The following is a 13,656-nucleotide window of genomic DNA, read 5'->3' as shown; positions in this document are numbered from 1 at the left end:
CATTTTAAAAACACAAACACTGGGAATTCCCAGGCAGTCCAATGGTTAAGACTCCGTGCTTCTCTACCAAATGTAAAATAGCTAGCTAGTGGGAAGCAGTCGCATAGCACAGGGAGATCAGCTCCGTGCTTTGTGACCACCTAGAGGGGTGGGATGGGGAGGGTGGGAGGGAATGAGATGCAAGAGGGAAGAGATATGGGAACATATGTATATGTATAACTGATTCACTTTGTTGTGAAGCAGAAACTAACACACCATTGTAAAGCAATTATACTTCAATAAAGATGTTTAAAAAAAAAAAAAAGACTCCGTGCTTCCACTGTAGGGGGCCCAGGTTCCAGCCCTGGTTGGGGAGCTAAGACCCTGCATGCCGTGTGGTGCAGCCAAAAATAAAAAATAAGTAAATAAAAAGAAAACCACAAACATTATCTACTCATGATTGGTGCCTTAAAAAAACCTCTAATTTTGACAGAAAATATTATATTCGTTGCTTTTAACCTGACTCTTCACACCCATATATATGTTTTCAAGCGTTTATTAAGAAGATACTTTAGGTTTTCATTGTAATCTTTTTCACTCACACTTCCTACCCTCATTGCCAATAAACTTTTAGCATGACCCTTGCTCTCTAACTAAAGTTTAAGCAGAGCAAAATAATCTTATGCTCTTATATTCTGAGACCTATTATTTAAAACATGATAAAAATACATCTAAAAATTATGGGGAAAGATAATGTGAGACAAGTGAAAAGTAGCAAAGAAAGAAAGAAAGAGTTCAGCCAAAATTTTTCAACTTAATACAAATGATAAAAGTTATGGTACCAGGCAAAATAGATTTCTGCATAATACTCTACATTTAATTTTATTTAAGAAAAATATATATACAAGAAACTGGATTAAACTGATAGTCATAAAAAGGGAACATTCACCGTGACTTTCTGAAAATATAATACAGAAAGTTTGGTCCAGCAAAAAGATCTGAAGGGTCTAAGAAAAACAGCTAACTAAAATCCAGATACATTACATTACTCCTTAATCATTTATGGCTACCATTCTAAACCTAGTAAACAATATTTCGTATCTTCTTGTATGTCACTTTCTCTTTTACCCTCCTCCTGAAGTATATATCAACCAGTAACCCAATTTTTTATTTCTGCTTCAACCATAACAATACCTCATCAACACAACTAAATCAATGTCAAGTTTCTTTTACCTTCATTCTTCAATTCAAATTGTTATTATTCCAATTTCTCTGACTTAAGCTTCTTAGAAAAAGAAGTTGCTTAAACTGATTTTTAAGGTATAACTAAAAACTAGGGACTTCCCTGGTGGTCCAGTGGCTAAGACTCCACACTCCCAATGCAGGGGGCCCGGGTTCGATCCCTGGTCAGGGAACTAGATCCTACATGCATGCCGCAACTAAGAGATTGCATGCCACAGCTAAGACCCAGCGCAGCCAAATAAATAAATAAATATTTTTTTAAAAAAACAAAAACAAAAAAACTAGCCCTCACTGTCACAGGAGCATCAACAAAAAATCATTTCCAAATGACCAAACCGTAGGCTGGGCATGAGTGTCACAAGAAGAAAACACACCTAATGTATATTAAAATTAAATCAGAGATTTTCGCTTCCAGTTATGACAGAGTAGCTAACACTGAATACCCTCCTGCTATACATAACTAGAAAACTGGAGAAAATATAGAAACAATTACTGTTAGACAATGGACAACAGGCAGAGCAGAACTATGACCTGTGAGACAGGGCAAACAAATGAGCTAAGCCCTAGGATCCCACTCACTTTCTACATAGAAGTACCATCAGTATCATGAAATAAGAAGGGGTCTGGATGAGCAGAGAGACAGAACACAGAGTTTGGGCAAGCTGAAGCAGCTGGAATTTGTGGGACAGAGCACCAAAGAAGAAGCGCAACAGAAAAGGATGGAACACAGAAACCTAGAGTCTTTGGCTGAACATAAAGCTGCACATATAAAACAGGACCAAGCAAAGAGTAACTACTAGTATTCTCACGAGGCTAGCTAGAGTCATTAGGGTTTCAACTAGCCAGAGTAAAGACATTTTTAAAAGAGACACCAGAAAGGCCATGGCATAGATGTGAGGCTAAACTAGATCTAGAGCACAGGCTACTCTGGACTTCCCCCTAACAGAGCTAAAAGTGTAAGCCTTATTAAGACCAAGCTTATTATCAAGTAAATTAACTGCCTGTCAGATCAAATTTCAACACTTTTTAAAGAAAGAACAAAATCCAGACCGTCAACAACATAGTTACAGTGTCCACCACACAAATATTACTAGATATGTGAAAATAAAATCATAACACACTACAGAGAATTCTGTCTACTGAGAGAACCCTGAACAAATTACTCAGTCTCCTCTCATCACTTTACAAATTTCCCTCTGTTAAAATCAGAAATTAAAGAGACAAGTAGAAGCAGCTTTCCATAATAATGCAAAGGAAATGTGGTAGAGAGATTCCACTAAAGAAAGAGGGAGGAAGGGAGGAGGGTGGGGAGGAGGAGTAGAACGGTCAGACAGATCTTCCCACTTATTACCATACATTATAATACCTGATGACATGCATCATCACAGAAACAGTATATATGGTATAGGCTACTAATACGTAAAAATCCAACATTTTTAGCCTACTATTGAAATTTACAGAAATAAACCTCCTGCAACTAAAGGCTAAGCTTCAATCAGTCTCAACTAAATGATAATTATTTTAGATGGGTTTTATTTCTAATGAGTATTTATTGCCATGTATAAAGAAACAACTACTGTTTATTCAAAATTTAGATACCTGGTAACTTACATAAGACACAGCCTCCAAATCAGAGAGGAAGCAAACAAGAAAACCCACAATTAAAAAAAAAAAAATTTCATGAAGTAATGTTCATTTACTAAATCAAAAAGAAATTTCTCAGTGCATCTTAAAAATCATGAGACAATTCTTACAAGCTTGGTTATTCTTGGTTTCCAATTTGAAAGAAAACTAAAAGCAATTAGAAGGGAAGGCTGAGTTATTAGAAGATAAGTACCATCACAGCACAAGTGACTAATGAAAGTCAACAAAAATTAAGAAGAAAATCATAAGAAACCAGAGAACTTAGAAAAGAACAACGAAAAGAAGCCACATTCTACGAACATAAAAAGCGGAGAAGCCCAAATCATTTAACACAGGTGAAAACAGACCTTCTGGCAGTGATGCCAGAAAAAGTATCACCACATAACCTCTGCCAGCAAAGATGACCCTAAATCAAAAAGAACAGATTAAATTACACTGGAGTACAAATATAGTTCAATCACAGGCAGATAGTTACTTTTGGAAACCATTGACATTAGTTGAAATAAAAGATATTGGTATTCAAAGGAAAAAAACAAAGAATTCACTGAATATTTTGACTAGTCAATGGCTTACTCCACTTCAACCCAAAATTTTATACTTAGGACACTTATCTCCCTCCTCCCATTAATCTTTGTGTCAAACTACTGGGGCCAATCCGGCTCTTGTATTCCACAGTGTGTTCCCATGAGTTTTCCCTAGTAACTTTTGACTTTAATATACCTAATGGCATTCTAAACTACCCTCCACAAACTATTTTTTGCGCATTATCCAAATCCTCTATGTAAAGTCAAGTTGTAAATGTAATTATATTTCCCCAGTTTACTGTACATGGGAGTTATCCTTCACAGACACACTAACAAAATGTTCTTCAAAACAATGAACACGGGCTTCCCTGGTGGTGCAGTGGTTAAGAATTCACCTGCCGATGAAGGGGACACGGGTTCGAGCCCTGGTCCGGGAAGATCCCACATGCCGCGGAGCAACTAAGCCTGTGCACCACAACTACTGAGCCTGCGCTCTAGAACCCACAAGCCACGACTACTGAAGCCCCACGCGCCTGGAGCCCGCGCTCTGCAACAAGAGAAGCCACCACAATGAGAAGTCTGCGGACCACAACGAAGAGAAGCCCCCGCTCGCCGCAACTAGAGAAAACCCGCGCACAGCAACAAAGACCCAACGCAGCCAAAAATAAATAAATAAATAAATAAAATTTATTTTAAAAAAAAACAATGAACATGAAAGTCTTTCATTCAATAAACAGGTTACTTACCTATAAGACTGATTCTCTGACAGATAAAACCAAATAATTATGATTACAATTACAGAGCTTAAACTTGTGCTAAAAAATTTTGAAAACTGGGTATCCAAGATCTGCTCCATTAGAGTACTCAACCTAGAAATCCCAAAAGTCCATGCAATAAATCTTTATTGGATCAGGGAACCTAGTTCAGACTATCAATTAAAAGACAGAATTTCTAACCCCATTTCTACCCAGAATTCATCATACTTTAATAACCTAAAAACCTTGATTATGAGTTAGGAAACAGGGACTGTATACTGCCACCTGGTAGTATATGCTGTCTACTTCCAAGTAGTTGTGGGTGTCAAATGAGAAACTAGATGAAATTACTTTGTAAATTATGAAACACAGTACAAATGTAAAATTATTTTATCCAGGGCAGGATGACAACTCTAGTGCTTTCTAAGCAAAATCCAACCCTAGTCTTGGAGTTTTCTGGTCCTTTGAAAGAAATTACCTTGACAAACAATAAAAAAGCAGTCTCATAGGAAGTAGTGAATCTAGAAGAATTGATGAGGATTTTCCTATGTAGCTTCTGAAACTGATGAAGTATCCAATGATTCCTCATAAGCATTGTGCAACAGAAGGACACATAGTTATTCACTACATTAATGTTTTCAGAGAATCAAGTTTGAAACTACAATTCTTGTAATATTCCTTAATATGATTTGAAAACAAGATTTTTACCTGAAGACTACATGAGCAACACTCTTAGATGAGCAATAACTATCTTACTCTTATGCTTTCATTATCTAGAAACTTACAAATCAATATCAACATTAGCAATATTATCAATGAGTTAAATCATTTCTAAGACCTCAGAAATCTAGAAACCCTAAATCTGACTTTCCACCCTCTATCTGTTCATAAAAGCTTTCATGAAGCTATCCAAGGCCCTTCAAGTACAAATTTATTTAAGTATTCTTGTACAATGAGAATTCAGAGACCAAATCACATTTTTATTTGAAAATTTATTTTCCAGTGACTGCCTTGTGAATTGGAAGGAAAGCTCTGAACATTAAATCCCAGGGCCTGAAATCTTCCATATCTTTTCTCCCTAGAACCAGAACTTCAAAATTTAGAGGTCAGTTTCAGTGTCTCTGATTCAAAATCAGCAAAAGGTCCATTCTCAAACAGAAAGAGCAATCCCCAGTTAAGCACATGATCTCAGCTAGTCCAGCTATATAGGCCAAAAAGAGAGTTATTAGGTATTATCTACGACTTTAACAGACTCTATCAACCTTGAAGATGAGAGTGTCTTGAGATAAAGTATATTTCTTTTTGATTCCCCACCCCCTAATCTTTAAGAAGGCATATTCTAGTAAAATACTCCACAGCTGGAATCACACCAGAAAAGAAGATACTCTTTAGTCCCTTGATCACAGTGGAGTTCTCCATTTGGATAAATAAATACATAAAAGCACCTATGGGTTTATATGCTGGAGAAGAGGAATGGCATCTAGAGAGGAAACAGGGCAAGCACCCAAAACATCCGCAAGTTCATTTCTCTGGCCTATGGCCTAATTACCATGAATCGGGTCTAAGTCTAGGACTCGACATACAATATCTTTTCAAACATTTCCAAGTGATTAGATGACCTTGTATATGATATCCTTGCAAACAAGATGGATAAATTATAGGATGAATGCTAGGATAGAAGGTTGCTGATTAATTAACGTTAATTCAAAGAACTGTAACTGGAACAAAGAGCTATGGCCTCCTGGCTCCAGACAAAGAGCTACGTCACACTCAGTGTCTTCTATTCATAATGTATTTTCTAAACTGGCCATCAGGAAGTACTCATTCCCTAGTGGTGGAGATCTGTGTGTGCAAGGGGACAATAATCCATCTATCCCAAGTGTCTTTTTTTTTTTCTTTCTTTCCCCAAAGTACCTTTTAACATTTTCCAACTGCCAGAAATTTACTTGAGAATTAAAAGCACTAGACAGGTGTCATGATGCTATTTTCAACAATGACAATTTGGGTAAAAAGAGTCAAAACATTTTCTCTAACCATCTCCTGGTTCTAGATAGGAACAGGGATTTTACTGAAAGAGATTACATCTGATATGATCAAACACCTCATCCCAATTTTTCTTAAATTATCTTTAACCAAGATGCTAATCAAGATGCTCCCTCTCCATCCCACTTCTCCTGATCTGCTTCCTTTGGGGGAAAAAAAAGTTAGAAGTGAAGGGTCAAAAGGTGCTATTTTCAAAAGATTTGGAAGAAGCAAAAAAGCAAGAAGGAATGAATTCTGTTGCCCAAAGTCACCCAACAAGGCACTAACTTAACTTAAGAACACTGTCCTAATAAAGCAACTATCATCCAAATTCCAAAGTACTCTGTATATCCTAAGGAACCCATGAAACTATTGTTCTCATTCTCAAAGGTTTAGGAATATGCACCTCACTCTTCAAATGTTATGGCCACTATCTTTAGATAATCATTTTATAGGAACATCGTTCTTCAGAATCACCAGAAGAGCACTTACCAAAAAAGTAACATAATGTACTAATGGGAAAATATTTTCCATGATTAATAACCAGTTAACCCTTAATAAGAGAGTACCTCTTTTGCCAAAGAAACAATAAAAAGCAAAGAATAGAATTAACAGAATATCATTTTGTAAATATGCATACTTCCAGACTTTTCGGTATTTCCCCCAAGACACATGCTCTGCTTCCTAGTGCCTGCAGGAAAAAACTCTACTTTTGAAAACTGATACATGATACTAATGGTAAGAACTCAACTTATCTCAAATTGAAAAAACTTCATTTATGAATTGTTTTTCATCTCAAACTGGACTTCAAACATTTCAAATACATGAAAATGCTAACAGTTCCACAAAATAAGTAAAATGCTCAGATAAAATGATCTATTAAACACAATATTAAAATGCTGTTTATAAAGAAAACAGAAGAAAATTTTCAGAAAAGAGACCTATGCTAAAAGGCCACCATGTTATCATATACAAATCTAAACTATCTATAATGCGTGGTAAAAGATTATTATATTCTACAAGCAGGATTTGATACTTTCATCCAATATATAGCAGGATCTGACAGCTGCCACAACAAAAACATTAAGAAGGTTCCTCAAATAAGTATTTTTACGCAGTTTATATAATCTGATTGTGATATTTATTCAAAAGCCTACTCTGTAGAAGTAAACGTGATTAAGTCTATCTTTTACTATTGCTGATCATGATATTTATGATAAGCACTTTTGTTAACAGTTCCTTTCACGATTCAGACATAGCTCCAATTCATTTGTTATTGCCCAGAGTACTTTAAAGAAAATCTAAGCAAAATCGTGATAAATCTGGACACGGAATTCTTTATTTTAAAAAGTACCTTTATCACAAAGGTTGAGAACAGATATGCTTTATGTAAACTATAGAGCAGACTGAACTCTTGCTAATAAGCTAATTACAACATACAACTAGCTGTCACAGTATTAACACTAATATCTACTTCTCTATATCACAAAAGTCAAAGATGATGCATAAAGCACATTGTTTAAATCAAAAGTTTTAATTGGAAATTAGATGTAAGTAACTAAGATAAATGTAGATTTGTAGCCTGCCAGACTTCCCTTATTTGGATGATGTTTATTCACTCATTAATTGTTCTACATTATGTGGATACCATATACACTTCATAAAGCTCTACAACTATAAATCAAAGTGTATTGTGATAACTAAAGATGTTTCTATTTTATAAATTAACTCAAATGATATAAAACTTATTAAAAATAAAAACACCATCAACCATGTTTCCACATGTCTTTTCTAATTTGAGATGTGTGAAATCTCAAAACTAGAAAACCGTATTGCCATTGAGAAGGCTAATAAAGCTGGATGTTAGTCTTTTTTTTTGGAAAATTTTTTTTTAAGAGTTGAGAATATCATTGTGTTAAACCCAAAATTTCAGCTAAAGCATTAATTTTAGCTGTAATAAAAATGCTATAGACATTTATGAATAAATGAAAACTTGGGGAATAATAAACAAAGCAGAATTCATGGTTACCATATTTACACATACTCTTTGTTGTGTTTCAGTGCCACATGATCTGATTCAAAGTAATAAACATCAGGATCATCATCTTCCTCTTCTGTAATGTGCGGATTGGCACTCTCTTTGGCAGACGGCAAATGTCCAATATTGAGTCTTGCCTCTGAGGATGGCTTATTCAGTCCTTCACTCCCATAATTTTCAGAGTCACAACATATGCCTTTTTCATTGTGAGAAATTTCATCGGGATTTGTGAGAGACTGACTTATATTATCACTAACAGGTGCATTTGTTTCACTGGGATTAAGATTATTCTCCTCAAGTTGTCCATTTTCTCTGCAAGGAGAACTGTTTTTAGTGGGACTACCTCTGGTAGGGGCTGCCCTCCGGGGTGAAGTTCTCAGAGTATACCGATGTTCTTGAGGTTCTGATAAAGACATCATTTGAGCTGAAATACAGTCTAGAACAGAAGATGGTTCTGGTTCTCCGGAGACTGGCATACTCTCAAGACTTGTGTCCAGGGCGTTATTGGTGTTTTCATTACACTGCTCTTTTGAGGCACTGCTATCTCCCACCACATCTACTTCCTCCTCAGAATCCCTTAAAGATGAATGAATTTCAGAAAAGGGGGCTGTAGCTGGCTCAGTAGTCAGCTGATTAACATGTTCCACAGGCAGGCAGGCAGTTACTATTTTGTGGTCCTCCAACTTGACCTGCACTTCTGAATTTGTGCAAGGCACGTTATGGTCTATATAACTGTCCTCCTTCCTACTACCAAGGAACATTGAAGTGTGGGTATCCGAATCCCCATTTTCAGCTACTGATTTCTCCTGCAACACATAGGAACCAGTGCTATTTTGTTTAGTGTTCCCATCGGACTGACAGTCATCACAGTTTACAACAGCTGAATCACTGTCATCAACACCATTGACAGCCAAATAGCCCGTGATTTCTTCAACTACTGTAGAATTAAGTGGCCCTTCCTCACTGACATTCACCTTTTTAATTTCCCTTTTCTCACAATCATCCAGTATAAGACATCGACAAGCTCGTTTAGTCCCTTGAAAATCTGCATCATTGTCCACTACTGTACTCCTCTGTTCTACTGACTCCTTGTCTGATTTTATAGGTGAATCTTCTTCTGAACTGTTTGGTGCTTCAGATCTAAGACAACGCTTAATTCTTTTTAAAACTGGTGAAACAGGTTCTGTTTGCCTTCTTTCACAATTTTCTACAGACTGCCTTTCTACGTTATCTTTTTCTGAAGAAGGAAGTCCTCTTTTCCTAGGGCTTACCCATGACTCTCGAGTACTCTGCTGTTTTATATCAGTAGTTCTTCCATTATTATTTCCTTTCTGAATTTGCACAGGCTCTGGTCTCTTCTTTGGTGATCTTGATCGTACTTGAGAATGAGAAGAGATTTCTTCAGGATGAGCAATGCTACGATTCCTTAAAGTTCTACCACAAAAAGATTCATCCAAGCCGTTTAACCCCACTGTTGATCTTGTAACACGAGTAGATCGGGAAGCAGCCATACTATGGCAAGTCCCTACAATACGGTCATCATGATCCACTCATTGGGAAACCTTCAAAAACGTAAACAAAATAATGAGAAAAAGGTAATAGTTAATACACCTAAAACAAAAGTATAAAGCTATAACTTTTTAATCCATGTATAGCCATATTAAATTTTGTGATATAATTATTTTATTAACATTTCCAAAAGTGATAACATTAGCTAACAATTATATGGCACTTAATACATTCCAGGATTCATTCTGTATGCTTTACATACATTAACTCACTTAAGTCTAACAACAATTAGAATAAGTGCTTATTATCATTCCTACTTCATAAATGAGGAGATTGAGGCACATACACTTTAAGTAATCTGTCCAAATTCACACAGCTAGTAAACTGCTGGGCAGGGTTCTAGATTCCATGCTCTTAACCTTCCTCGCTATGTATCTACCTCTCAGATACACAGGGGCAAAGGGCCCAGAAAGATCTCTCTCAAAGACAGGACTTCATCTTGGTTATTAAAATAATAATCTTGAATTTATATAGCAGCTATCACATAAACTATCCCAATCACTTCTCATGTTTTCTCAAAACACTTCTGGGAGGTAAAAAGACAGGCTCTGCTCTTTTTAATTCACTCTTACTAAAATGAGTTTCAGGTCAAATTCTTTGAAAACAAACTATGTGGCATCCAAAAAATTTTGGTTGCAGTAGAATTTTTTATAACTAAGCAGATGAACAGAAATTGCAGTAGAATTTTTTATAACTAAGCAGATGAACAGAAATCACAACCGTAGCTTATACTTGCTAAGAGCAATACAGAGCAAAGCCAAGCCACCCTAGTCTCTAGAAGTAGAGCCACAAATTAGCAAGTGAAAGGAAGTATTCTAAAGAGGATAGAAGAAAAAGGGAAAGAAGCACACTGCCAAACAAATATTACATTTAAGAAATCAGGAATACACATATAACCCCATCCTTTCCTTCTTGAACTCCTGAGTATATGTGTATGCCACAGTATTAATGCATGTTGAGGAGATGAGCAGGCTTTCTGGTGTGAATGCTTTGGTGTTTCTATAATACAAATGAGAAGGAAACTGAAAACTGCCCTGATTGATCCATTTGGATAAACTGAGTGATTCAGTGATTATTTTCCAAGGTTCTCCCAACAAGCAGAATTAAAGGAGCTGTTACAATTTCAAGTCTCCATTCTTCTGCTCTTCCTGTATTTACCTTTCAAAAGATACTTTGCCACTTCACTGCCTGACTTCGAATAGGGTGCAGGATGGACGGAGAAAAGAGGCCAGTAATGGTTGTAGTACAAAGCTGCACAGGACCCTCTTCCCTCATCCCTTTTGCCAGCTTTCCCACAAGCTCACTCTCCCATAACCCTCCAAATGCCATTCTACCCCTCTCCCCACAAATCAAATACAATCTCTCCTTTGCCTCAACTTAGAAGTATCTAACAGTTGGAAAGGTTATTAAGAACTACAGAAGATACAGCAACACGGTATCACATACAAAAAAAAGAAACTGCCTTCTTGTTCCTGCCTGCTGACAAAATGAATAAAGTGAAGAAGTATCCTGCAAAATATGTAAGTCAGTTGAATTTAGTTTTGTTTCAGAGTATGGCATACTTCTAAATTTTTAATTAACAATTTTTTTAAACCTTACAAGACTCACAAAATCAGCCCTGGGATTAAAGTGTGAAAATTCTTTCTAGAGAATCCATAGCAATCACATGAACAGTAAGTATGGAACACTGATCAGAACTTAAAAATAATGCTTTTCAAAGTAAACTTTTACTCTTTTGGGACTCATTAGTCAGACCTGATGTATAATTCTCTTCTGTTAAAATCTTCTTATCAAGATTACACTCTATTTTTATTCACAGGTAATAAACAGTGAATGACCCATAAATATCCACTTTTAATTACAAAAACTTTAAGTTAAACTTCAAATGATGTTTCAAAAGAGCACAATCTAAAAAATATTAAAATCAGTGTATTTGTTTCATGTACCCAAATCTGGAGCTTTCAAATTTGAAGATTACAGATTTTTAAATATTAAATACCTATGTAAATATAACAAAGAAAACAAGTTAATTTTATAAACTTTATTTACAAAACCTAATGCAAATATCTTTAATGCCAATTTGATTATATTTGTGATTTATGGTTCAAAAATAATATTGGCAATAGTAATATTTTATAAACACACACAAAAAAAACTGTTTATCTTTATTTTTTAAAATATGATGCCAGTCAAGGGCATATAAACTTCAAATGATTCCGGTAACAGGCATTCCTAGCCCTTTTCTCTCCACACCAATCCAAATGAGAGCAAAATTTCTGCCTTATCATTATTAATGAAATAATCCTATTATTAGTAGTACCCAAAACTACTAACAAACAATGTATATATATCATTATAAAACACCACCTATAATGAGGGTCTGTTTTATTTCTTCACCATTCCAGTGATCAAAACACTGATCAACATGAAATATTACAACTTTTTTCATTTCTTTTGCTCCCTAAAAATCTTTTTATTCCGTTCACAACTACAATGAAGTCCAAGTTTTAGAGTTCTCAAACCCTATGCTATTGGGCCATATTTTAAACGAAACTGTTTTGTGGTAAGAACCCTTGTGGTACCTCAAACTCTTGCAACTCAAAGTGTGGCCTGAACACCTGAAACTAACACAACATTGTAAATAGACTGTACTCCAATAGAACGTAAAAAAAAAAAAAAAAAAAGAAACCAATAGGATATTTTGTACAGAAATTTGGTGACTCATATTTACTGTCCTTAAAGTATAAAAGTCTTAAAAAAAAAAAAAAAGTGTGGCCTGAGAACTAGCACCATGGACATCTACTGGAAGCTTGTTACAAATGCAGAATATCAGGCCCTGCCTTAGACCATCCAATTAATCTGATTCCCAGGTCATTAAATGTCTATTAGGGTTTGAGAAGCACTGCCTTAGACCACTGCATCCAGACAGTAGTCTATTAAAATATATCAAGTTTCAAACTAAATTAGACCACTTATAACATATCCTTTAATTCTTTATTCAATCCTAATAATAAAAAATTTATAAATAAAACCATTATCCCTTTGGCTAAGGAAGCACCAAACAGAGGACTATAAAAATCTCTTGCCTGAAATTAACATATTATATATACTTAAGGTATTAAATTGGTTAAAATTCTGAAGATTAGAGTTAAGTGAAATTTCAACACTCTTGCTTCTAATGATTTTTTTCTTCTGTTCTAACCTTTTTCTTCATTATCTTTTCTATTTTTGAATAAGCATTTATAAAGACACATATTTTCTGTAGTTATCTGATAAACTGAGTGCAAAATTCAATTACCGAAAAGAGACTAACAATGTTCCAATTATCTCAACCAAGTCTCAACATTGTTTTGCCATGCTTTGTAAATAAAGTATTATAGACTAAAGCAGTTGTCTTCCTCATTTTAGCTGCATAACACAAGAGTTACTAAAGAAATTCAGTGAAGAGGTCTGGAGTACAAAATTACATTCCTGCCAAAAATTAAGTTGCTAAAGGAAGAGAAAGAAACTCATTTACAAACAACATATCTCAGAAAATACCCCTGTTAGTTAAGTAAATAGTTAACATGGTTTAAACATTAGCCAGCACCCAACTAGAACTGGTAATTCAATCAATCACTCTAGTTTTAGAATTAAGGGAAACTGTTAGTTAACAGATTCATATGGGCTAAACCCAATCTAGCAACTAGAATGACGTTTTTCCTATGTTATCCACCAACTAATGAATATGGCATTTTCTACAATAGAGGGAAGAGAATATAATCAATCACTAGAATTCCTCTCTTCCCCACCTTCGTAAGTTTTCACTCTATTGCAGAACATATCTCAGAAGGAGAGTCAACCAAATTTTACCCTATCCATTCACATTAAGGCCCAAATCCTA

At 35.4% G+C, this 13,656-nt stretch overlaps 1 protein-coding gene across 9 annotated transcripts in view; it reads right to left on the bottom strand.

The window, feature by feature from the left end:
* The window catches only part of ZZZ3 (zinc finger ZZ-type containing 3), a 110,251-nt gene that overhangs the window by 54,724 nt on the left and 41,871 nt on the right, over window positions 1-13,656 (bottom strand). For 8 of the 9 annotated variants that reach the window (XM_082419169.1, XM_082419166.1, XM_082419174.1 and 5 more), the window contains one exon: window positions 8,211-9,766. The exons of the other annotated variant lie outside the window; for it this stretch is intronic. In XM_082419169.1, coding sequence (XP_082275295.1) covers window positions 8,211-9,715 — 1,505 coding nt within the window. In that variant the 5' untranslated portion in view covers window positions 9,716-9,766. The remainder of the gene's footprint in view (window positions 1-8,210; window positions 9,767-13,656) is intronic. 9 annotated transcript variants of the gene reach the window in all.

The sequence above is a fragment of the Balaenoptera physalus genome (assembly GCF_965194825.1).
Source record: "Balaenoptera physalus genome assembly, chromosome: 1".
NCBI lineage: Eukaryota > Metazoa > Chordata > Mammalia > Artiodactyla > Balaenopteridae > Balaenoptera > Balaenoptera physalus.
Note: the sequence above shows the minus strand (reverse complement) of the source record. Positions and strands in the feature narration are given on the sequence as shown.